The following is a 25987-nucleotide window of genomic DNA, read 5'->3' as shown; positions in this document are numbered from 1 at the left end:
TGAGGGGCCACTGCATGGTACAGTTTGTGACATGTTCCTACTCGGCACTGACAATTTATCCCCTTTTCACTGGGGCCTTCGGAGTGCCCTTAAAATGTTTCCTCCACCCTCCTTGCATTGGCGTGCCGCTCCTAAGTTGTGAAAAGAGGATCTGCTTTGGAAGCTGATTATTTGGTATGCAGATAGTGCCTAAACCTGTGGAGCTGATTTTGCATGATCACGGTTGTGATGCTGGAGGAATTGTCTTCGGTGAGGATGCTGGAGATTGTCTGCCTGTCTTACCACTTGATTTTGAGTATCCTGCACAGGTGCTGTTGGTGGAAATTCTCCAGCACCTGGTCATGCCTTTGGTACATGACCCAAGTGTGTCTGCCATATAGAAAGATGGTGACAATAACAGCATTGTACACTAAAGCCCTTTTTTCTCTCATGGAGATCTCCTGTTGTTGAGGACCCAGTTGTGCAATTTTTGGAAGGCTGTGCTGGTACAGCTGATTCTCTGCTGGATCTTCGAAATGTAATTGCCAAGATATAGGAAGTGTTTGACTTCTAAAGTGTCCCCATCAATAACAATAGCTTGCCCAATGAGCCTACTGCTGTAGGGAGTTGAACACTGCTGTATTCTGTGCCTCTGAATTATTCTTTGTTAATTTTATTAATTCTGGTCTTTTTTAATTTTAATAAATTGTTTACTAATTTTACAGCATTGGGTGGGAGCTGAAACTGAAGAAAAATGTAAAGTGGAGATGGGTGGGGTGGAAGGAGGAAGACCACTCTGAATGGGAGGGAGAATTAATTAATGACCTGATTTGGTGAAATCTACCAATACAACATTTAGTTTTAAACAGAATGTGTATTTGCCATCAGTGCTATTGAATTTGCCCAGCAGTATTTCTGACAAATTCCTGATCACCAGCATTTGTGTATTGTTTTTGTGGTCTAAACACAGCATAAGTGCCATTTCACACTATTAAGAACGTTAACAACATCCTAGGTGCTTTATTCTCACCTGGTAGATGAATATAGAATGCTGATAAAATAATTAACACACATTTAACACCAACTGCACCTTTTAATGTTGTTGTATAGCTAAATTATTGTTAAATTATTCATCAGTGCTGTATTGCCAGACAATATTGAGAATTCCATAAACAGCAACCACTCTAATTTAAAGTACTTTACATTTGAAACCTGCCGACCTGATAAGGCAGCCAGTGTTGGTAATGAAAGAGATGGGAGCTGGTGAAATTGACCTTGCTTTCCCTCAACCATACGACAGAAACAGTACATGTACAAGGCACTGACGTACACTATATAGTCAGTAACTGTAGCCGAGGAGGCCTTGAATGCAACAAAATGCAAACTGCACTTGAACTAACTTTTGTAGCCTTTGGTCAGCATTGTTAAAGTTAACTTTCAAAATTCATCTCACTTTATGGACAAGGTAGTTAAACATTTTTTAAAGCAGATGCACGCCTAGCAGCTTGTATATGATTAGACAAGCCACCTATCTGGATGTTTAGAAAATAGGAGGTTTAAATTCATCCTGCTTGTAAGAATCATGGTGCCTCTGCTCCAGTGTCTGCTCTGGTGTATCTCCCAACATCCTATGATAACGGGGACTGTGACTGGTTGCTGTAGCTTTGAAGTTTGTGGGCTTTGTTCTATTTGTTGTGGCTGGCAGCCTTTTTGAACTATGCTATTATGTCGGGGGGTCGGGGGGAGGTTCTACCAATGTCTGACTTTTGGACTTGGTAAAAGGCAACTCTAACTCCAACTCTGCTGATTCTGTTGATTTAAAAAATTAACAATCTATCTTACAAATTTTAAAGCAAGGTTTTTAAAACAACTGAATTTAAACATCAAGATGTCTGTATTTAAGGTCATTGAGCACAATCTTAAAATATAGCTTGACGTGAGTGTTATTCTTAGCTTTTGTTTAATCCATAACTTTTTAATCTGTGCTCATTAATTGAACTTCTAATGATGAAACTCGTGAAAGAAGATATTTGAGGAAATCAGAAAGTCCCAGCTTCAATCCCTTTTCATCTGGCTTTACTTGTTGGTGCATCAGAAAGGGTGCTGCAATTGATGCCACCTTTCCCCAGACTAAAGAGGGGAGAAAAGGATCACAAGGTTTCTGCTCCAGTGACCCTGATTAGAAATTGTGATATGTGTGGCTAGCTGGTGAGGACAAGATTGGATTCAACTGAGGCTTTTGTGGTTATATAGCTTACCTAAACTTGCTGCATGAAGAATGACCACATAACTGAAGTATTTGAATGGTAAACCTGGAGTTCCAATTCCCTTTTGGAAGTTACTATTGTATCTGCTTCCATCACCCTTTCTGGCAATGCATTCCACATTGTAACTCACCGTGTAAAATATTGTTTCCTCCTGTCGTCTCTGGTTCTTTTGCTAATAACCTTTAAATCTGTATCCTCTAATTAACTGACTCTCCAGCCACTGTTTCTCCTTAGTTACTTTATCAAAACCCTTTGTGATTTTGAGCACACACTACTGACATCTGTGAAACTGGACGCCAGCATGACCATATCCAGAAGATATTAGCAGACCGTTCAAGGGACGAATTAAATAGAAAATCTACCTAGGAGCATGGTGTAGCAGTGGTTATGTTTGACCTAAGTCTACAGTACAACTTGCATCACAGCCAAGTGTGTTTGAGGTGAAAATAATCATTCAGCAATACTTGGGGAACTATCAGGGGAATGTGGCTCAAAGGCAAGGTGAAAAATCTTGGAAGGCTTTTGAAGATAGGAGAGAGAGAGAGAAGAAGCAGGGGTTTAGGGAAGTGTTTGTGTAGGGGCAAAACAACTAAAGACTCTGCTACCATTAATGGAACTGAGGAAAGTAGTTAAGAATCAGCTTGGTGGAGGATGTGCTTAGAAAACAGGACTAGAGGAAATTGCAGATTTAGAGTGGGATAAGGTTCGTGGAAAAAGATTTGCTCACAAGAATGAGGACTTTGAATGTTGGGGGATGGGGAACTATGTGAGGTAGGGTGATGAGGGTGAAATATAGGATGCAAGAGGTAGAATTTTGTGCAAAATGTGAACGTCCTGTTCGCTGGATGGATGCTGGCAGCATGAAGTTATTCACCTGAGCAATTGATGCTACATATACAGTGCCCAGAAAATATAACCATGATGAGATAGGATTTGCTCTTCAGGAGAAAACCACACCATAGTGCACAGGCACATTTTGAATTGGAAGTGGGTCTATTCCTTTTGCTTGTTCAGTGGCTGGAGCAAGTGACTTAGCATCTACTGAAGCTGCCAGCAGTACACATTTTTTAATATATTCTTTCATGGGATGTGGGCATCGCTGGCTTGGGCCAGCATTTATGACCCATCCCTAATTGCCCTCGAGAAAGTGGTGGTGAGTCACCGCCTTGAACTGCTGCAGGCCATCTGGTGTAGGTACACCCACAGTGCTGTTAGAAAGGGAGTTCCAGGATTTTGACCCAGTGACAGTGAAGGAACAGCGGTATAGTTCCAAGTCAGGACAGTGAGACTTGGAGGGGAACTTGCAGGTATTGGTGTTGATTTGATCATTCAACACAGATTGATATGTCATAAAATGTAACTGTATTCTAAAACATTTGCCTCTCTGGGTAGGGATTACTGATTGAGAGAGCGTTTCCGACTGTCCTAGCCAACATTACATTCAAGGATGATGTGGACATTTTTTTGCAGTGAGCATCTTTTTCTTTGTTTGCCACCACCACCACCATTTCTTCTTTTTTCTCCTTGCTGTTTCTTTTATTCCCTTTTTTTGGATGTTTCGCTCTTGCTTGTATTCTTATGTTAAACTTTAAAGTTGCACTTTTTCTTAACCCATTCTCCAATAGTCTTCTCCTTCCTCCCTGTTAATATTACCCCCACCACCCCCCGCTCACCAGCCCTAGCCAAACCCAATGGACATTGAATCCTGAAATAACAAAAGCAGAAAAAGGTGGGAATACTCAGCAAGTCAGGCAGCATCTGTGGAGAGAGAAACAATTAATGTTTCAGCTCGATGACTTTTTGTCAGAGTTCTGATGAAAGGTCATTAACCTGAAATATTAACACTCGCTCCCCGTCACTTCTAGCATTTTCTCATCCCCTTGTTCTTGCTTTACAGGTCATTCTGCTTATTTTCTTGTCTGTATTTGTTGTTTTCTCCTTCCTTGTTCTGTTCCTTTTGTGAATACTGTCCATTTACAGTAGTTCTGATGCAGGGTCCCACATCTGAAACAGCAACTTTTCTGTTTGCCCCACCAATGTTGTTCAATATTTCCTGTATTTCTGCTTTCCTGTCAGATTTCCAGCAGTATTTTTGAGTTCTCAACAGTGTTGTTAGGATTTCAGTGAAGTAAGTGGCGTGAGATTTTGGGTTATGTCCTCTTGAACTGTGCAAGAAGACCTAATTGTAGATTTCTGTCCTTCCACACTACTATGCCATGAGTATTTTGAACATTTAACCATCAATTTCACCCTTAAGTGTTGAGAGTTCTGTCAGTTGTAGATACTGTAAGGCATGTCTTTTGGCTGAGATGTTAAACAGGCAAGGAATGACCTTGGTTTAACAGCACCTACACCACATGGACTGCAGTGGTTCAAGAAGGCAGCTCACCACCACATCAAGGGGCAATTAGGAATGAGCAATAAATGCTGACCTAGCAGCGACGCCCACATCCCATGAAAGAATAAAAAAAAGATTCCTTGGCAATGTTCAGAGAAGATCATAGAGTCCAGTGTTTTGATCAGAACCCCTCCTTGACCAATGCTGTCAAATTATCTGTACATTCATTCATATGTTTATGGGACATTGCTGGGTGCAAATTGCTTGCTGCATTTGTGCTTTAATCCATCAGTTGTAAAGTGTTTTGGGATGGTCTGAGCATTTGCTTAAGATGCTGTCCAAATGTAAATTCATTAATTCTTGTAAACCTACTGGCTGAATTCCAATATGCCAAATAAGCACAATAACAAAGTAAGGTTGGAAATACTTACCAGCATCTGTAAAGAGAAACAGAGTTAACCTTTCAAGTTGATAACTTTTCATGAGAAGGAACAACAGTAACATTTTATGTGAATTTTATAAACATAAAGGTACTTTTAAAAATTCAAAATTCAGTTACCATATTTGTATAGGAAAGGATATCCAAATAAATCATGCCAAACAGATTCAACATGGTACATGAGAGAATAATCTCAATTAACCCCAATTTTGTCCTGGTCTAGTCTATTTTGTCACTGTTCATACTGACTATGTCCTGTGAAATACACCATCCAGACTAGAAAAGGGCTCCGGTTTAGTTGCGGATAGTTTAGTTTAGTTGATACCCCTGCCGGATCAAAAATCAGCCACTCCTGATCATTATTTTGTGACCCTACTGAAAAATGCATGTGTTCAAGACAAATTGGGCTGTGATGCTGACTACTATTGAATAGTCCACCCAAACTTGCTGTCCATGCTTGTGTGCAGATTGGCTTCTTGGGTATATTGATGGGTGGAATTAATTGGATAGCTCTGCCAAAGAGTGGGGCAGGCACAATGGGCCAAATGGCCTCCTGTGCCATTCTATGATTCGACTTGCCTTTTGCAATAGAACTGTGCCACAACAGTAGCCTATACTTCAGGAGAGGCTGGGAGAAAATCAATGGGGGAGGAAGGTTTTTTAATTATGTTAAACAAATGAGAAAATGCTACACACACATGAGCCCTTTTGATATGCAGAGTGTTTTTATGTTTGGAATTGAGCAGCTGAAGCAAATCTTTCTGCTGTCTGCACAGTACTGAAGCTGCTAAAGATGGCAGATGTAAAAGCTACCATAGAGTTAGGTAGCACACTGATCTTTCAAAGCCTTTAGTTTGCTGAAAAGTATACACCAGCAAAAGAATTTTTAAAATGATTGCTTCTGGCAAATATAGATAATTCAATTACCAGTGGCATCTGGAGTTGCAAATGAGCATAGGTACCAGTCATTTTTTTTTTTGCCATCTGGAAATGGAATTAAAGGGGCCCTGCGATCACTGCAGATGGGATCAGTCTTGTCCATAAGCACTGCGAGGGTTTTGAACTCTGCTAATCCAGATGGCAGTGCAGTTCTCTCATTAGCAGGATGTAGGTTTATTAAGGCTTGTGGTTCAATCATATGGGTTTGAACCTGGGTGGACAGGCCTCAAAACATTCAGTTCATTGTCTGAGTTTATTTTTGCCCATGTAGGGATTTAAGTGCTAATTAAGTCTGGTAGTGTTTTTCAGCTGGGCAATATACTAATCACAATGGGCAGACAAAGAAGATTTGATTTAACTGTGTGATCTGCTTTCTTCAACAAAGATAATGTCATGAGCAAGTTGATTGCTTTCAGTTGTAATTGATAGTCAAATCATGTGCTGTGCTTCATTTTAATGAGATATGAAGAGTGAGCGAGAGTGTCATCCTGAAGTGCTTCCTCCCAGATAAATGCTCAGGGTTGAACATGCTGGATGTTTTTGTTCTCTCAAGCAGGCTACCAGAGATCAGCATCTCAAGTCTGATGTTTCCAAGAAGTGGTTAGACAAGACTATGGAAGGCAGCTGTTTGATTGAAGACGTGGAGAACAAAGCAAGGGAGGGAAGTACAAGTGATTTAAAATCAAATGATTTTGGTAAGGATTTGTTTTTTAAAATCATATGTTTGGGGAGGTGGTGGGGAAGGGAAGTAGAGAGTTTATAGTTTATGTTCTTGCCTTTGCCATGTTCACTAAATGATTCTCGTGTTAGTGGAAAATATAGTTAAGTTTGGAGAGGTATCTTTTTCACATTCTGGAGGAGGTATTAGCAGGAGTGAGAGTTTCCTTTTTTGTACGTTTTGCTGTCACTGTTTTCCATTCAGTAAAATGAGCCCTGACTTTTTGAGTCATTAACCTTGGATAATGAAAGTTATTTAGTACAAGTGTACTTTAAAGAATGTTGATGTGCTTGCTTCTTTCTGAAAACTGCTGTGTTGCATTTATAGTGCAGGGCCTTGAATTGGCTGTGTAATACCGGTTGCCTTACTGGTGCAGCAAATGCCCTGATTAAATTGTGCATTGTTTCTACAGCAGCCTGAAGCACTTCAGCCTCTTGGCCACATGACCAGATGTTTCAAGTTTTATACTGCTGTTGGACTGAAACCAGCTTTTTTAGCAATGCTCTCTTTTTCCCTTTTGACTTATAGCATTATATATTCCTCCTAATGACGCCATTACCATTTTAATGGTGTGTATGCTTTAGAACTGACTTTCCATTGCTTAGATCACAACAGAACATTGTATTCAATCACATCGTTAAGTGAAACTGATGAAGGGATGCCATTTTTCTGGGGAATAGGCAATTGTTTACCAGTTATTTAGAGTAACTGCTCATTTCTTGCTTTCAGCAGAATGCAGTGGTTACTAGTTATTTATTAGATAACTGCATAGTCCAGGGTTGTCAAGCTTTTCAAATTCATTAGTAATTACTTGCTGATCACAAGACTGGACCTGATCAATCTCTGGTTTACTGATCACTGTTGCAGTGTTGGGAAAATCTGGGATTGTTTGCAGCAATGAAATCTGTTAAACTGAGAGTGAGGTTTCAGAATTATTGGGTTTTGCTGGTGAATGATCTTGGAGAAATAAGCTTTACAGGGTTTCCATGACTTGAAATAAATGTACCTGCATTTAGTTTTGTGGTTGACTTTGTTGGATTCTTATCTGATCTGTGCAGTATTGCCATCTACAGTTTAGGTGGGTCAATCCTTTTTGGTGTAAATGAACCCACATTCAGGACTGGTTTCAGAGCAGTGCTGCTGAAAACTTTAATGAGTGTAACTGAGGCAGTTTCACTGATCTTCCTTCACCATTTCCTGGAGTACATCAGTGGCTCATTATCTTTTGGGGTATGAATCATTCATGCCGAATCTTGTACCATCTCCTTTCTCCTCAGCCCTCAAAAGCAGTTTAATAGTGGTATGTCTCCATCTTTTTGGGTAATTCCCCTAGATTATTAGCAGCAACTCACCAGGAAGAAGCTATCTGTTTTTATTGGTGTTCGCTAATTTTACAACAACTGTGCTGTGCTTTGAAAAATTACTGCTTTCTAAATGTTTTCCACCTGCATAATTTCAAACTCTCAAATTGGAGTATTGGAGCATTCCTACTGCCTTTTGACTTTCCTAAATGTTTCATTGCTTGTGAATCAAGTAGCATTTGGTCATTTCTCCCTCCCTCCCACTTCATGGTGTAAATTTGAATGCCTTGTAATTTTTTAATACTGCTCTGTTGCAGTCTGAAGATTTCCCAGCTGAATTGCCTTTTGCTCTTTGAAGTCTGACACTTGCCTTGCAGCTGCATTATATCCATGTATTTATCGCTGAACCTTATCTTTGTTGTAGATCTAAGGTTGCACTGGACATTTTGTGCCATACAAATCAATGTGTAGGATTGTGCTTGTTTGAGTTCAGGGGGAAAAATGGGTATCGAGATACATGTTTGCTCTTCCTTCATCATCTTCCCTCATCCCCATGTATCAACCATCCCTCCTCGTCCACCCACTGCCTCCTGTGAGAGGCAAAAAAAGAGTTGGAGCCAATTTAGCAGTTGCCTGACAAAAATATCCCTCTGGCCCCTGATGGGTGATCAAGAAAGACCCAGGGGGTCCCAAATACAATTATTTACTCCTACCTTCTTTATGCTATGATCACTTTTTAGAAGTCTATCTGTTGCTTCCTTGAAGGACTGTATAGAAGGGCGCCAGTCGGCCCATCATGCCTCTGCTCAGCTCTCTGAAAGAGTTCTTCGCAGACTCCTGTTCCATGTTCAGTCAACTTCTGGGAAAAGTGAAATTTTCAGATAATCTACCTGTCCACTTTTGCAAATTAAGTGGGTGGCCTCAGGCATTATCTATTCCCATCAACTCAAGTACACTATCTACTTATGTTGTCTTGTCTTTCATAATAAATACCTGCATCAGATCACCTTTCAAGCCCTCAGGTGCTTCCAGTAAATACAAACCCAAGACACTTTTTCCATTTTTCATACTGCAATGATTTCAGGCTGTAAATCATCTTAGTTGCCCTTTGCTATCGCGGATGCACTGAGGCCCCTGCCTCATCCCATCCCTGAGGGGTTGGCATGTAGTGCTGTAATACACAGAGAACCCGCCAGCCCCTGAAAAGAGCAAAGTCTGGTTGATATGTGACTCAGTGCTCGCCTATGTATCAAATCACAACCTTGTGTGCCACCTCTAGTAGTAATGCCTAGAGGAGGCAAAAACCTGGATTGAATTTCAACAAAATTCTGTGAAATGTCTTAAGGCATTAGATCCAAACAGAAATGATTCCCCCATGAGGCACCAATAGATGTACTTAGACCCCTCCTGGCCCCTTCTTCCTCTTCTTACCCTGCTTCCCAAATGCTTGGGAGCATAGAACTGCACCCTTCAATGTCATAGATGAAAATTTCCATTGTCCATCACTAAAACTGCCTATTTCCACCTCCATAACATCACCTTATTCAGCCCCTGCCTCATCTCATCTTTAGGTGAAACCTTCACCCACATCATTTTCTCCTCTAGACTTGATTATTCCAGTGCTCGCCTGTCTGGCCTCCCACATTCTACCCTCAATAAACTTTAGGTCATCCAAAACTCTTGTTGCCCATGTCCTACCTCACCCCAAGTCCTGTTTACCATCACTCCTGTGCCCCACTGACTTACTTAGGTTCCCAATTAAGCAGCCCCCCAATTTTAATATTTTCACCTTTTTTTGTTTTCAAATTCCTCCAGGGCCTTGTCCCTTCCTATCTCAACCTCTACAGCCCTTTGGTATCTGCGCTCCTCCAATTCTGGCCTGCTGCATTTTAATCATTCCACCATCTGTGACGACTGTACCTTCAGCTGCTGAGACCCTAAATTCTGGAATCCCCTCCCTAAACCTCTCCACCTCTCCTCTCTCCTTTTTAAGATGCTCCTTAATATCCACATCTTTGATCAAGCTTTTGGTCATCTGTCCTAATAATTCCTTATGTGGTTTGGCGTCAAGTTTTGTTTGATAGTGTTCCTGTGAAGTACCTTGGGATGTTTTACTATGTTAAAAGTGCTAAATAAATACAAGTTGATAAAAATTTATAATGTTCGCTTATAGTTAAACTGTTCCACATTACCACTTTGAGTGAAGTGGTATCTTATTTGAATCCATGTACCCCTTCCTGTAGGGACTTATTTCTTTTGGGATCTTAAATATCAAATCCCTTTTTTAAAAAAAAAATTCAGTATCTGCAGTGTTTCCTCAGAACTCAGCTGTCCAACCCCATTTATCAACTTGCTCCCTTTGTACTGTCTCCAAGACGCAATGTTCTCTCACTCTTCTCATTCCAGGTGATTTGATGTCCAGAGCTGTGCAGAATATTCCAGGTGAGCAAATCCTAGTGCTTTATATGAACATAATCATGGCCTGGGATTTGTGCTCCATCTCTCAAGCTATGCATCCCAAGATCACATTTGCCTTTTTCAGTACTCCATATTCTGACCAATTTTAGGGTGTTTTTCTGCTTAAAAAAATCTCCAGATTCCCCTTCTGTGTAAGTTGCTGTAGACTGTTCCCAACTTTTTTTGGGACTGCCAATATTTGTTTCCTTTCTCCAGTTTCATGACTTAGCATTTCCTTTGTGGTGAGTCAAAGGTTTTGCTAAAGATTCATAGATATAGTATATTTGGTTAACCAGGGAATTCAGTACATTTAAAGGGGTCACATGATCTACCAGGTTCTCAAATTCTCACCATTCTGTCGTTAGACATTTTCTATTATTTATCCACTACTCATGGCAAACCCTCAGGTCTGTAGTTATCCTCTGGCCCTTTTTATAAATTGGAACCACATTTGTCTCTTGGTCATTGGCTGTATAACTTCTATATTTAGTAATTCCCTTTATTGTCAGTTTGTTTGTTGTCTATTGTAATTTATCAAGGTTGAGGACTCTTGCCCTTTTAGTGTCATTAGTCTACCACCACCTTGTGGATGACTACTTGATCAGTTTTTCCGTTGCCTTGCTATTAAAACTGATCCCAATAGGGAAGGCTTTCTTCACTTATAAACTATTTGTAAGGCCTGATAAAAGGAGTAATTAAGGGCATTCTTTGATCATTCATAAACTGAGGATCCCTCCAGTTCCACCCTTCCTTTTGTTATTTTTATTCCCCTGGCAAAAATGCACTGAGGGAGATCTGAACACAAATTGGGCAACTTTTTTTTTCATTTTAAATAAGCTTTATTGTAACTGACATCAGCTACAGCATCAAGTGACAATGTTTAACATTGCAGTAAAGGATGGTTCTGAGAGAGACAGGTGAAATGTTGATCTCCAGAGAGACAGCTCAAGGGGAGAGAAAATGGAGTGTTAAAGTTTGAGCTTTGGTTTCTTGGTGAGGCTGCGGACACTCCTTCACTCCCGCTTCTTGAAGTTCTCTGTGAGCCAGAAACCAGGCTGCAGGGATCAAAATCACAGCAGACATTACACTGAATTCAATCACCGACTCCACAGTGCTGATCTCCAGGCCGGAGGCTTTGCTGCTGAGTCGGGCCCGCTGGCTGAACAGAGCCAGGCCAAAAGGCCAAGGATCCCTCTGAAGACAGCAGACATGGCCTAAAGATGGCACCTCTGGCAGTGCAGCACTCCCTCAGTGCTGCACTGAAGTTGTCAGCCTTGTTTTTTGTGCTCAGGTCCTGCAGTAGGACTTGAACCTAGAGCCTTCTGACTCAGACAAGAGTGCTAACCAACTGAGTCACAACTGTTTTGCTGAACATCTTTGTCCTGTCCAGAAGTGTGCCTCTGACTTCCCTGTGATTAACTGTTTCAACAGCACCCTACCCCATCGTTCCAGGTTCAAGGTCGCATGACAAATGTAATCTCCACTTGATTACATCTCCCACCACCCCCAATGCATTGCATCCCTGATTTCCCCTCCAGTCTGCTGCCTCTTGTTAATATCTTCTGGGGTTATTTAACAGCATGATGTATTTGTGAAAAGTTCCAGCTAAAGTGATCCTCTGTCTGCTTTTCAACTGAGCAGACTGGTAATTTTGAAGAATGAAAACTAAACAGTAAAAGCTTTCAACTTGTGCTTTTCATTTCAAAAAGAGTCTACAAACAGGAGTCATCCATTTGAGTTGGTATGTGGGCCGATACCCCGTTTCTTTTAAAATGCCCAACTCCCACTGGGTATTGGCAACAGATAGGAGGGAAGCACTGCTGCAGTGCAATATGGAAAATTAATCCAATACGAGCTACATTTCTGTCCCATAGGCAGAAGTAATCATATTTTCACATTTGTGGTATTCTGAGAGCAAGGTGCCCAGTTCTATCTCTTTGAGCAGAGTCCTGAGGGGTGAGCTAATATAATGAGCTGTTGGTGGAGTTTGTTTGGGAGGAGAAGCAGCCATGTTCTGTTAATGCATTCCTAATGCTAGGCCACATTGGCATGATGTTAGACTTAATAAAAGACTTGAGTCAAAATGTAATTACAGAGTAATTCAGGGAGGAGCCACATTGTACACCAGATGCTGGACATCTTTGGCCTTTTGTGGTGCAGCAATTTGTAATATTTTTAAAATTGTCTTTGTGGCTCTTTTAAAGATGAATGTTTTAGGAGTGTGTCAGTCTGCTAAACACACTGCATCATGGGCAAGGTGGGACAAAGGCACTCTAATTTGGCATGAACAATATAAACCGAGCACAATCTGGGGCAAGTGAAGTGTGAAATTTCAGAAACAAAAGGAAAGCTGGAACACAAGCCAACCCCTTTGCTGCTGTTGTCCTTTTTAAATACTTGATTGAAGGGCAAAGCAGAAGCCCAATGGAAACTACTCAATTTCTTGGCTCATACCAAACTAAGTGATGGGGGTTACAGTTGAATGTAAAATGACAAGTATGTCAGTGAGTTGACAAATGGCTGAAATTCAGTCAATATAATTTTTTATTTAAATTGCTAACATATACTTTGTTCTTCACATAGTTTAAACTGGTTCTGGTGTTCAGATACTAGAGCTCCAGTCAATAAAGCAAGCCACGTTGAATTATCTGGTTAAAACGTGGAGTGCAAGTCACTAGGAAGTAAAGCTCAAACGTACAGTGTGCTTGACCAGCCTTGATTCTGTCTAGTTCTCCTCCTTGAGACAAGAGCTGTTGAGGTATTGTAGAGAAGAGCGATCGGTTTGATCATCAACATTAGAGAACTGAACTGAGGAACTGGTGGATGTGTTAGAAAAACCAACCTTTTTCAGCCTTAGTGGCTTGGAATTGTATGATCTGTTAAATGGCATCAAGAAGATATATCCAGAAAACTACTTTTAAGATGAACGTGACAGAAGAACAAGGGGCACAGGTTCAAGCTGATGAAACATAAATTTGAGTATTGCTGAAAAAAGAGACATGTCTTTTTGTCTTGCACTCATCAGGACACTTTGCAAGAATACCAATATAAGGGGAAAGCAATAATTTATACTGTATGTGAAGAGTGCTGATTGGTTGATAAGTGGCGTTGTCATTGAGGATGCACCAGTGATGGTGACTGACAGTTAACTGCCAAGCATTGTTTGAAATTTAAACCAGGCAGCTTGACCCTGATTGGTCAAGGCATTCCCCCAAGGAATGAGACAGCGAATGGCTGTCACTTATTTTGTTTAGCTGAAACAGGTGTAATGTGTGTACATATTCTTTCTGTCTACAAAGAACAGGGGCCTGTGTATTAATATATGTAGTTTGCAGTACACGCAAATGCGCCGCACTGAGAGCCCAACTGACTATCTTAAGTTGGTTGTCAGAGTAATTCTTAGCACATTGGATAACATTTGCTGAATAATCCTCAATCGTGGAATTGCATCTAATGTTGGGACACTGTTTTGAGTTTTGCAAGCACGGGCTGGTTGGGTACAGTTTGTACCCTGCCCATTGCGAACAGTGGCTGGGACATGCTGTTTGATACGATCATGACCTGCCAGTCTTTGGGGTGTACGGCCTACATACCTGGCATCACACTGGCACTGAAATTCACATACCACATTACTCATTTGTGTGATGGGCAGAATGTCTTTTTGACTTCACGGCAGCATCCTGTTAGTAGCGAATACCACTTGTGTTGCTACTGCATAGCAGTGTGAAACAGCTAGCTTCACCTGTTGCTCAAATTTTTGAGATACCTTTCCCTTCCAGGGTAATCTGAGGTATCCTGGGTACTTTTCAGGGCCAAAAGTGATGGCCTTAAGCTCGTTCATGAGTTTGCGTGATATACAGTGTGAAATGATCTGATCAGGGTAGCCATTATCCTGCAGGATGCCTTTGATGCACCCTATTCCAGCAACAAGCCTGCATGGTGAGCAAATGGCTTGGGCCCAATTCATGAGGTTGCCGATAAGATCAATGATAGCGTGTGGAACTGTAAAAATCCCAACACGTATATTGACCAGTGAAGGTAAGTTTGCAGTAGACCGACCCCCTGGTAGATTTCTCAACTAGTACGTCAGGGAGTTCATTGGACTGCTTTATTTCATAGGTGAATTCGAGCGCAGGATGGAGCTAATTAAGACATGTAAGGAAATTTTTACATGCAGCTGCGGATTTAAATATAGCAAACATATTATCCATATATTGGAAATATGCGAGGGGTAGGAGGTTAGGTGTCATTTCATTGAAGACCTGTTTCTCATGGAACCCAACAAAGATGTTTGAGACAGCTGGGCCTAGAGGAGATCCCATGGCAACACCATCTATTTGGGCATGCATGGTGTCATTAAAACTGAACTCAGCTGAAGTTAGGAGGTTCTTCGTTCAGCAATCAATGTATGGAATTGACTTCACAGTAGAATGGCAGAGGAGAGAACACTGGAATTGTTCACAGCTTGATGCTGTGACTAGGGGAATGGTGTGATGCAGCCTTTTCTTTTCCCCACCCTCCATTGATCTTTTCCCCACCCTCCATTGATCTTGTAATCAGAAATATAGCAAAATGAACTCTTCACGGAGCTGTCTTATTTCCAGCAAGAAGTCACTGTTTTCTGTCAAAATGTAACCTTTTCTGTGTGACTTTGCAAAATAATCAGTCCAGTTGTCCTGTAGTATTTCGTTGTTTTCCAAATTCAGTTTGGAATTGGACTGTGATAATTATCTTTAAAAATCTCATGCCTGAACTATTGTCCCATTACGCCTGTAATTTATCGTCAAAGGTTTCACCACTTCAATAGGCCTTATTTTCTTCAGGGACTATTAGTTCTAAATAACAGGATGACCTTTTTCACCTCCCCAAGCATGGGTCTTTTGGATAAAAGCAAAAAACTGCAGATGCTGGAAATCCAAAATAAAAATACCTGGAAAAACTCAGCAGGTCTGACAGCATCTGCAGAGAGGAATACAGTTAACATTTCAAGTCCATATGACTCTTCAACAGAACTAAGGAAAAATAGAAGAGAGGTGAAATATAAGCTGGTTTAAGAGGTTGGGGGGGCGGGGGTTGGGGGGCGGGGTAGTGGGACAGGTAGAGCTGGATAGAGGGCCAGTGATAGGTGGAGATTGCCAAAAGATGTCATAGACAAAAGGACAAAGAGGTGTTGAAGGTGGTGATATTGTCTAAGGAATATGCTAATAGGTGACATTAAGGGTAGAAAGCAGGACGAGCAAGGTACAGATAGCCCTAGTGGGGGTGGGGTGGGGGAAGAGATCGAAATAGGCTAAAAGGTAGAAATAAAACAATGGATGGAAATACATTTAAAAATAATGGACATAGGTGGGAAAAGAAAAATCTATATAAATTATTGGGGAAAAGGGGGTGGGGATGGAGGAGAAAGTTCATGCTCTAAAATTGTTGAACTCAATATTCAGTCCGGAAGGTTGTAAAGTGCCTAGTCGGAAGATGAGGTGCTGTTCCAGTTTGGTATGCCTGGCATTTTCAATGTCATGCTGAGCTCAGCCTGAGTGAAGGAGCTGCATTGGCTTTCCAAGCTGTTCAACAGAAATCCTAAAATCCCTGTGGTGTGAAAGGCAGCTGAGGTGGAGAAAGAACAAAGGTTTTTCTAGGTTGGGAGAAATAGTTATTAAAGTAGTAGTATTAAAGGCTCATTGCATGGTGGGGAGGGTGCACGATGTTGGGGTAGAGAAAGGGAGAGGTATGCAATTTGGGAGTGTTTAAATTCTAAATTAGTTTCACTCATTTCATCCTTTTAATGTTCTGACTTGGGGAAGTGTTGGGGAAATAAGATTCTTCTCATTTTGCAATTATCCCTGGCTTTTGGAACTCAGCTGAGAATATGGAGTGATCATAGCATGTGTCTGTTAATCCTTCATTTGGACACCATCCATAAACAGTAAATTGTGCATTCTGAGCTGTTGTAGGTGGATATGTCTAATTGAGGACTATAAGATAAATTTTATGTTTAAAACTGGGATTTAGGCCTGTAACCAGAACAAATATTGAAGCCCGTCTTTAGTTTTATTTTCCAGTCTCTCTCTCTCTCTTTTTGCATTCCCTGATGTCATCTTCAATTATTTTTTCACTGCAGCCTTCTTCACTCCCCATTCGGAGTACATAATAGTTGAACGAATGACTTAAAGTGGAAACACTCTTCTCGTGGTCACCTGTTGAGAATGGAATCAGGCTGTCTGCAAGAAAACACAATAGCTAACAATTGGCTAACTGTAGTGCAGCCAATGCATTGTCTCCAGTATCCAGCGCTTCCTGGGGATGTGTAAACACAATTACGATAACCCTATGCTCCAGACACTCCATTTGCTTCTTTGATCTGTATTGAGTGACTGTTTATTCTGAGCTCCTTGGGCTATAGTCAAATATGCTTTCACCAATTCCACAATCCACTAAGATGAACCATATTGTCAGATCACTGAGGTTCACGGAGCTCCAACTCACCTAAGTAAAAACACAAAGATAAAAACAAAAAGCTAAAAGCTACTGTGGATGCTGGAAATCCAAAACAAAATAAAAACAGAATTACCTGGAAAAACTCAGCAAGTCTGGCAGCATCGGCGGAGAAGAAATCAGTCAACGTTTCGAGCCCTCATGGCCCTTCAGCAGAACTGAAGCATAGTTTCAACAAGGGAGAAATATAAATTGGTTTAAGGTGGGTGGGGGGGAAGAGACACATTGAGGGTGTGGTGTGAGCAGATAATCAAAAGATGTCAGAGACAAAAGGGTCAAAGAGGTGTTGAAGGTGGCGGTCTTTGTCTGAGAAAAGTGCTAATTAAGAATGCAAGACAGGATATTCAAAGTACAGCTCTAGTGGGGGTGGGGTGGAAGGACTAAAGGTTTTAGTTTTAGATTTAAAAATAATGGAAATAGGTGGGGAAAGAAGAATCTATATAAATTATTGAAAAAAAAGGCGGGTGGGGGGGGAAAAGAAACGGGGTGGGGATGGGGGGAGGGGGGTTTAAGATCTAAAGTTGTTGAATTACAACCTGGACTTTGATTGAAGGAGGGGCGTCCAACTTTTGGGAGCCATGTTTATCTGACGCCCTTTGTCCAATCATTACATGGCCTGCATGTAGCTAAAGATCTGAGCCCACCATCTGTTCCCTGCTGTTTTTGATGTTTCCTCTGCTGCTGCTTCTGCACTAACTGCTAACGTGGCTGGTAGATCTGTCTGTAAGTTTGCAAGTTGGTAGCTCGCTCTTGATTTCCTGGGCCTGGATTTCCTGGGCCTGGAAGCTGCCTCCTGATTGTGCACTTACATGAATGGAGGAGCAGCATTTTCTGCCCTAATCAGGAAGCTGTTTTTGAGGTTTGGAAGGTGAAACCACATGATGACCTGCAAATAGAAGAAAAGAATTGTGGGCCAGGTTGAAGAGGCTCGTTGGCCAAGTGTTACAAACTGTCAGCTTGAAGCGCTAAGTTTCAAAATGACTTGGTGATTTTTGAACTTCAACACAATACAAAATTATTGGATTGCTTTTTTTCTCATTTCTTGTGTATTTCTCTCTTGCAATAAACAATTTATAGCCTGACCTGAGAGGTGGTGTCTTTTTTCGGTTCTTTGCTGTCTCTCCACTGAGGTCAAGAGTATGGCTGTGTACTGTAGCCACCCTGTACTGTATCCAGTCTAACAGTAGCAAATGGGTCGATTTATAAGCACTGAAGCACAATGCTTCTCATTCATTGCAAATGCAAGATTACGTTTCAATTCAAGAGGGGTGGGCCTGTTATGGGAATTGTCTCCCTTGAGCATGGGTGAAGTGTATTGGCAGATGGCCCAAATTGTAGTAATGAGATAGAGGGCAAGTCATAGTTTTGGCCCCTGGGGAGTATGGGGGAACCTTGGGGCCCTTTCAATCACCAGAGTTGAGCTTCATACCCTGTCCTCTCCACCACTTACAATTGTCCTCACTGCATTGTCTGCTTGTAGTCCTACCTTGCTTCCAATGCAGTTGCAACCTATTATCCACATCTTGCCCCTATGTTAGAAGATGCTATGTAAATGCAAGTTATTCATTTCCTTGCACACTTGCTATGGAGAGGGTAGTGTTTTACAGAAAAAATGGGGCAGGGACAATCCATGGAGATTTGATTCATTTTCTCAGATGACAATACTCTGTGTTAGAGAGGTGTCCATCTCAGACAACTTGCAGCCCAATAACCCCTGGTAATTCATCCATCAAAACCAAGGCAACTATTTACCTCAATCCATTGCTTATAGGTGTGTCCTGTTTTTGATTTTTGTGGGCCTGGATACTTGGAAAGGGCTATTTTTGGTACCATTGTCTTATTGTTGGATATCCTAAATGAGAATACAAAGAGCTGTTAATTTGAGATGTCTGCACATTATTGGGAATGTCGATTATAAGTGGCCTCTGCAGCTTCATGGTATCCTTTATAACCCACAAAGACAAAACATATGGGCACCCTGCTGTGTGGATTTGCCAACTTTGAACCCACTTTAGTCTTGAGGTATTGAGAAGTAGGACATTGCCTTAAGAAGTGTTTTTATATTCCGTCCATTCCAATTCAGCCACACGACAGACTTCATTTGTAGCATTGTACAGCAATGTAGATGTCCATTAGGATTACTACAGTATGGGACTTATCACTTCGGGGAAATAAAATGAATACTTTTTTTGATAACATGCAGATTCAGGTGCCAATGACACCTCCATGCCTACTCTGACTAAATGATAGTGGAAATGAAATGCTGTCAGTGGTGAGTAACCAACTAAAGGGGAAAATGAAAATTGATAAGTGCATCATAATTAGTAAACTGCTACAAAATCGGATGTGAGCTAGAATCGTTGCCAGATGTGTAGGGCCAAATCTCCCTTTACCCTGGTTGATGTTGACAGAAGTGTAACTTTGATGTGGGGGAAATATATGCCACATTAAGAGTCTAATTGTGTTAGCATTTTAAAGGGTGTTTTTTTTTTTGCTTTGATGTGGAGATATACTGATTGATGTTGAAACTGGCTCTGTTTGCGCTTCATGCAGACCACACCTCGCCTGGAACAAGCCCTGATAAAACTGAATCTAAGGTTGGTACGGAGTTGGCAGATATGCAGGAACAGACATCAGTGAAAGACAGAATGGCATTATACCAGGCTGCTGCACCACAGACGGAAACCAGCATCCAATCTCCTACAGTAAACACCTTTTGAATACATTTCCATCTGCAGCACAGTTGATTGTAATGCATTATTAAAAATGTTATTGAGGATAATCCTGTTCTCACCGTAAAATAGGGACTTGCGAGAAGACATTGCAGCTGAGCCCATTGTGACATTGCCAAAAACTATACCTGCACTTTATAGCAGGAATAGCTGCATTAAATAACTAAGTCTGTAAACCAGGCTGCTTTCCCTTACCCTCTCCCCTATCCTTTCACCTTCAACAGTGTGAATGAACTGTGCACTTGGCACCTGTAAAGTGACTTGAAAGGTGAGAATCCTGTTTATTCCTGTCACCTCTCTGTACGCAAACAAGAGGTACAGCAGCTTTTTATTTGAGTCACGACACTGCTTGCCATATGCCTACAACATGTGTCAATGTACTATTAAACTGCCTCCACCTATTTGTTTGAGGATAGTATGGTGTTGTACAAGATTATTAATTTGCATTTATATGGTAGTTTTTTATGTGAATATTTCACAGCCAGTCGATTGCTTTATTGTATTTTGCAGACAAATGCGGCAGCCAATTTGCGCACAGCAATAGCTTGCAAACAACATTGAGATGAATGGCTAGTTAATGTGTTTCCGATGGTGTTGGTTGAATTAATGTTGGCCAGGGCACCAGGATAATTCCTTTGCTTTCCAAATAGTGCCATGGAATCTTTCACATCTACCAGAGTACAGTAATGGAACCTTAAGTTCCATTCCAAAGTTGGCACCCCTGACAATGCAGCACTCCCTCTATACTTCACAGGGATGTTTGCCAAGTGTGCAGCCTGAACCCATAACCTTCTGACTTAGAAGTGAGCATTATACCAACTAAGCCAGGCTGATGCTACTGGTTAAGTTGGCACTGCGCCCACATTTGTGGAACAAAACTGGAACAAAAAGTTAGTACCTCAGGCAGATTTTTTGTTCTGGAAAACCAATTGGCGCAAAGCTATCTAACCATGCAGTGGCTACAATGTCTGGCTTTTTGGACTCGCATCCAATGACATCTGGATGCTTGGATACGCACTGCATTGGTGTCCAGATGTATTTGCGCAATTTGCTATACGCTCTTGTCTTGCAGCAGCACTCGTCTCCCAAACTCTGCGCCAACCATATTTTCTGTATTATAATTAAAGCACCTGGTGTCTGGAGTCCTCCCTGGTAACCTGCTGGATTCTCTGTCCCTTTGCTCCCAGTGCTGTAACATTTACCTGCAATCCTTTTCTAGATGACCAGGTGGAGGCTTCCATTCACATCCACTCAGCAGAACACTAACTCATTGGGCAATTCAAGTTAATCACTTGACATCAAATTACTTGACTGAAAAGGCTGCATGTTTCCCCTTCCAACCAGCGTTCTGTATTTCTAATGCTCATTCTTTGTATGCACCATTACACTCGTTCATTAAGACTTTGGAAAGTAGTTTAAAATAATTTGAACAGCTTTCATTATGTGCTGGAGGTTTCTCTCAACTTGTTAGGTGTGATGCCTGCCCTTTGGGCATTCTGCCTACCAATGCCAGGTTAGGCATTCCTCTACTATCTCCCCACCCCACTGCTGCTGTTCTTTTCATCTAGTCCTTTTCTACCTTGTATTCACTTACAGCAGACTCTCATCTTCACCAAATGCTGCTAACTGATTTATGTACTTTATACCGCTCTTGGAGTCCTGTCGTTTCAAGATTGTTCTTTCCTGTCTTTTAAACACTTGTATCCTGGCATCTCTTCCTGCCATTGTGCTGCTTATATTGCTTTTTGGCTATAAATTAATCTGAATTACAATTTTAAAAAAACCTCCTTGAACCAGAGTTTTTTAAATCTCAGTTTGCCACCAAATGTGGCAACGTGCACCTCTCTGCTCACTGGCTCCAACGTGGCTTTTTTTAATGTGCCATTACCCCAGCCTTACATACTTCCGAGAAGATGCAATCCTGACCCTCCAGCAGCAAGTACCCTTTAGAACACTCTCAAAATCTAGGATTGCTTGTCTATTACAATTTCTTTCTAAGCTACTCTGGAAGATGGTTTTATTAGCACTTGAACTAGGCTCACATTCTGAATTAATGAACTAGATTAATTTATGAAAATGTGAAACACAAGCAGAACAGCATCAGTTTATTCACAATGACAGCAGTAAAATACCTTTTTCAAATTACTGTCCATTCTTAGCAGTGAAGTAAGTGAGTCTTACCAACATCCCATGATTCATTCCAGCCCTTGCTTTTAGTTCCATTTCTCCCTGGTTCCCACACTGTTATGCTTCATTCTTTTTCTCCCAGTCACAGGTTTAGATAATCATTTTTTGGAAAAATATACTTTATTCATAAAATATCTGAAAGAACATTACAAAACATTTCTAATTGGCCATTACAAAAAGTGCAATCATATTCAACTTTTCCACATGGATCACGAGGTGCTTCAATACAATCAATGAATATTACAATCATTTCAATATGGTCATTACAGACAGACAGTCAGTACAATGGTATTGGAGTTATCGACATACATCATGTTGCACTCTGAGGTGCTTCAATACAATTATAATACATTTAGTATTCACTACATATATTTGTTGTGAGTCATATAGCCCGAGGGGTCTATACAATTTCCAGCCCCTCGGTGCACTATGGCAGAAAGGTCTGAGACAGCGACCTTTCCCCATTGTGCCTTTGTGGCGGCTGCCCCAAGCTTTAGTGTGTCCCTCAGCATGTAGTCCTGGACCTTGGAATGTGCCAGTCTGCAACACTCGGTTGGGGACAACTCTTTGCACTGGAAGACCAACAAGTTTCGGGCAGACCAAAGAGCGTCTTTCACAGAGTTGATCCTCCAGCTGCAGTTGATGTTTGTCTTAGTGCGTGTCCCTGGGAACGGCCTGTAGAGCACAGAGCGCTGTGTCACAGCACTGCTTGGGATGAACCTCGACAAAAACCACTGCATCTTTCTCCAGACCTTTGCAAGGGCACATTCCACAAGGAGGTGAACAATGGCCTCTTTCCCCACCACTGCCACCTCGAGGGCAACATGCGGAGGGGGTGAGACTCCTGGTGTGTCGGAAGGATCTGACTGGGAGGGCCTTTCTCACCACCAGCCAAGCTGCATCTTGGTGCTTGCAGGTTTAGATAATCCATTTGCTTTGAGCTGGCTGGAATGCATATTAATGGGTCAATGCTTTCTGTGATAGTCTCATTTCAGGTTGAATGCTCCATAGGTGGGTGGTGCTTACATCATAACAATGTCTTCCTGGCTTAATTAATATGTTAATACTATGTGGAGGAAAACCAAAGCCTGGAAATAGACATGCTGGAGTCAGCTGACTATTAAAGAAACACCAGGCTTTGCTTTTATATAGCAACTTATCACATCTTCAGGTCATTTCAAAGCATTTCATGATCAAAACATTTGTTTTAATTGTTGTGTGGGTAAACACAGCAGCCAATTTGCGCATGGCATTATCCCACAAATAACAACAGCCTATCCAATCCGTTATTTGCTGGGGGAGTGTTTGACCAGGACCCCAGGAGAGCTCCCTCCAACTCTTATAGTGCAATGGATCGTTACATCCACTTAAGTAGACAGGTGGAATCACAGTTCAATATCCCATAGAAAAAATAGATTCACTTTGAATTTGTACACGTTTGCATGTGCATTTATACAGAAAATAATTCTCTTTGTTCATTTATGCTATGACAGTACCATAGGATTTTGCACCCGTTTTATTTTGAAGTCTATGTATCAAAGCTGAGTTGAAGTGTCTGCCATGACCCAGTGAGTAGCACTCTTGCCTCTGAGTCAGAAGGTTGTGGATTCAATCTACTCCAGAGACTTGAGCACACAATCTAGGCTGACACTCCGGTGCAGTACTGATGGAGTACTTCACTTGGAGGTGCTATCTTTTGGATGAGATGTTAAAACCAAGGCCCATCGTCTACTTTTAAATGGATATAAAAGATCTTGCGCTAGAAGAACAGGGGAGTTCTCCTGGTATCCTGGCTAACATCCCTCAACCAACATCACTGAAACCATCGGATTGCTTTTGTAGAAGTTTGCTGTGCGCAAATTGGCTATTGCTTTTCTCTGCACTACAGTAGTGTCTACAAAAGTACTTCATTGGCTGTGAAATGCTTTGGGACATCCTGAGGTCACAAATGATGCTATATAAATTCAAGTCCATCTTAAATTTCTCTAGTTTGCATGTCTGTCTTTTAGATTGGTTATTAAAAATCATTCAAAACTCTGCTTCTCGTGTCTTAACCCGTAGCAAGTCCAGTTCCCCTATTACCCCTGTGCTCGCTGACCTACACTGGCTCTTGGTAAAGCAACAACTTGATTTTTAAAACTTTCATCCTTGCTCTCAAATCCCTCCATGGCCTCAGCCCTCCCTATCTCTCTAATCTCCTCCAACCCTACTTCTCTCCGGAGTATTTGCCCTGCTCGAATTCTCTGCCCTCTTGGTGCATTCTCAATTATAGCTGCTCTACCATTGGTTACCCCACCTTCAGCTGCCGGTGCCCTAAACTCTGGAATGCCCTCCCTACACCTCTCTGACTCTTTACCTCACTTTTCTCCTTTTAAGAACCTCCTTAAAACCTATGCCATTGACCAAGCATTGATCATATGCCCTAATATCACCTTGTATGGCTCTGTCCTACTTTGTCCCAAGGTGCTTCACAGGAGTATTTTATTACGTTTAAGGTACTATATAAATCTAAGTGGGACTACTGCCTCTAACTGTTGCCTTGAAAAACGTTTAGACTTTGGAAGAGCAGATGCTGTCTGGAGAAGTGATCAGCACCAAAGAGCTGTGGGAAAGCAGAGAAGTACCAATTCCTAAGAAGTTGCCACAGGTAAAGGAGGACTCTTACTTAATACATTTCTAATTGCCTATCCTTTTTGTTTGCAGGGGGTAGGGGCGGTGGAGTTGGATAGGAGCTAGAATGAAGTTACTTTTTTGGATAGTGATGCTAGTGAGTGTTTTCTCTTTTTCGAAGGCACAAACTCCCAGCAGGAGTCAGTAGTAGTCCAGCCCAGCAGCCTTCTACTTCCTCAACCAAGTGATCATTTCTATGGTGCACCTTGATCAATTTGTCTCCATGTGGTCTAACCATAGGAGGAGATATTGTAGCCAAGCCCAATTCCGCTCTCCCTGTGATATCCCCACACTGGGTAGTGATTAGAAATGACTAGGAATGACGTTTTTTTTTCTCTGGGGGGGGGAGAAAAAGCAAGAGGTGGAAAAGAGCAAAAGGGAAAGGTAAGTGTGAAAGGCAGGAGAGATTAAATGGTAAATAAGAGAGAACATTGTATTTGTTAATCATAATTTATATATATGTAAAATATAATGGGAAGGGGTCATCAACAGTGCTATCAAGCGGCACTTGCTTAGCAATAACCTGCTCACTGATGCTCAGTTTGGGTTCTGCCAGGGCCACTCAGCTTCTGACCTCATTACAGCCTTGGTCTAAACATGGACAAAAGAGCTGAACTCCCGAGGTGAGGTGAGAGTGACTGCCCTTGACAGCAAGGCCGTATTTGACCGAGTGTGGCATCAAGGAGTCCTAGCAAAACTGGGGTCAATGGGAATCGGGGAAAACTCTCCACTGGTTGAAGTCATACCTAGCACAAAGGAAGGTAGTTGTGGTTGTTGGAGGTCAATCATCTCAGTTCCAGGACACATCACTGCAGGAGTTCCTCGGGGTACTGTCCTAGGCCCAACTGTCTTTAGCTGCTTCATCAATGACCTTCCATCCATCATAAGGTCAGAAGTGGAGAGGTTCGCTGATGATTGCACATTGTTCACCACCGTTTGTGACCCCTCAGACACTGAAGCAGTTCATGTCCGAATGCAGCAAAACTTGGACAATATCCAGGCACGGGCTGACAAGCGGCAAGTAACATTTGTACCACCCAAGTGTCGGGTAATGACCGTCTCCAACAAGAGAGAATCTGACCATCACCCCTTGACGTTCAGTGACATCACCATTGCTGAATCCTCCACTATCAACATCTTGGGGGTTACCATTGACCAGAAACTGAACCGGACTAGCCACATAAATGCTGTGGCTACAGGAACAGGTCAGAGGCTAGGAATCACGTGGTAAGTAACACCACCTGACTCCACAAAGCCTGTCCATCTACAAGGCACAAGTCAGGAGTATAATGGAATACTCTCCACTTGCCTGGATGAGTGCAGCTCCCACAACACTCAAGACGCTTGACACCATCCAGGACAAAGCAACCCATTTGATTGGCACCCCTTCCACAAACATTCCCCATTCACTCCCTCCACCACCAATGAACAGTAGCAGCAGTGTGTACCATCTACACTCTGCACTGCA

The 25987-nt window shown here is 41.8% G+C and overlaps 1 protein-coding gene across 3 annotated transcripts in view; it reads left to right on the top strand.

Moving 5' to 3' along the window:
• lima1a (LIM domain and actin binding 1a) overlaps positions 1-25987 on the top strand; it is a 124675-nt gene that overhangs the window by 88087 nt on the left and 10601 nt on the right. For 2 of the 3 annotated variants that reach the window (XM_078534617.1, XM_078534618.1), the window contains 4 exons: positions 6516-6657; positions 10388-10423; positions 19484-19635; positions 24404-24496. In XM_078534617.1, the coding sequence (XP_078390743.1) occupies positions 6516-6657; positions 10388-10423; positions 19484-19635; positions 24404-24496 (423 nt within the window). The remainder of the gene's footprint in view (positions 1-6515; positions 6658-10387; positions 10424-19483; positions 19636-24403; positions 24497-25987) is intronic. The other variant, XM_078534619.1, reaches the window with a different exon arrangement.

This window comes from Cetorhinus maximus, chromosome X (assembly GCF_964194155.1).
Source record: "Cetorhinus maximus chromosome X, sCetMax3.hap1.1, whole genome shotgun sequence".
In the NCBI taxonomy this organism is placed as follows: domain Eukaryota; kingdom Metazoa; phylum Chordata; class Chondrichthyes; order Lamniformes; family Cetorhinidae; genus Cetorhinus; species Cetorhinus maximus.
Note: the sequence above shows the minus strand (reverse complement) of the source record. Positions and strands in the feature narration are given on the sequence as shown.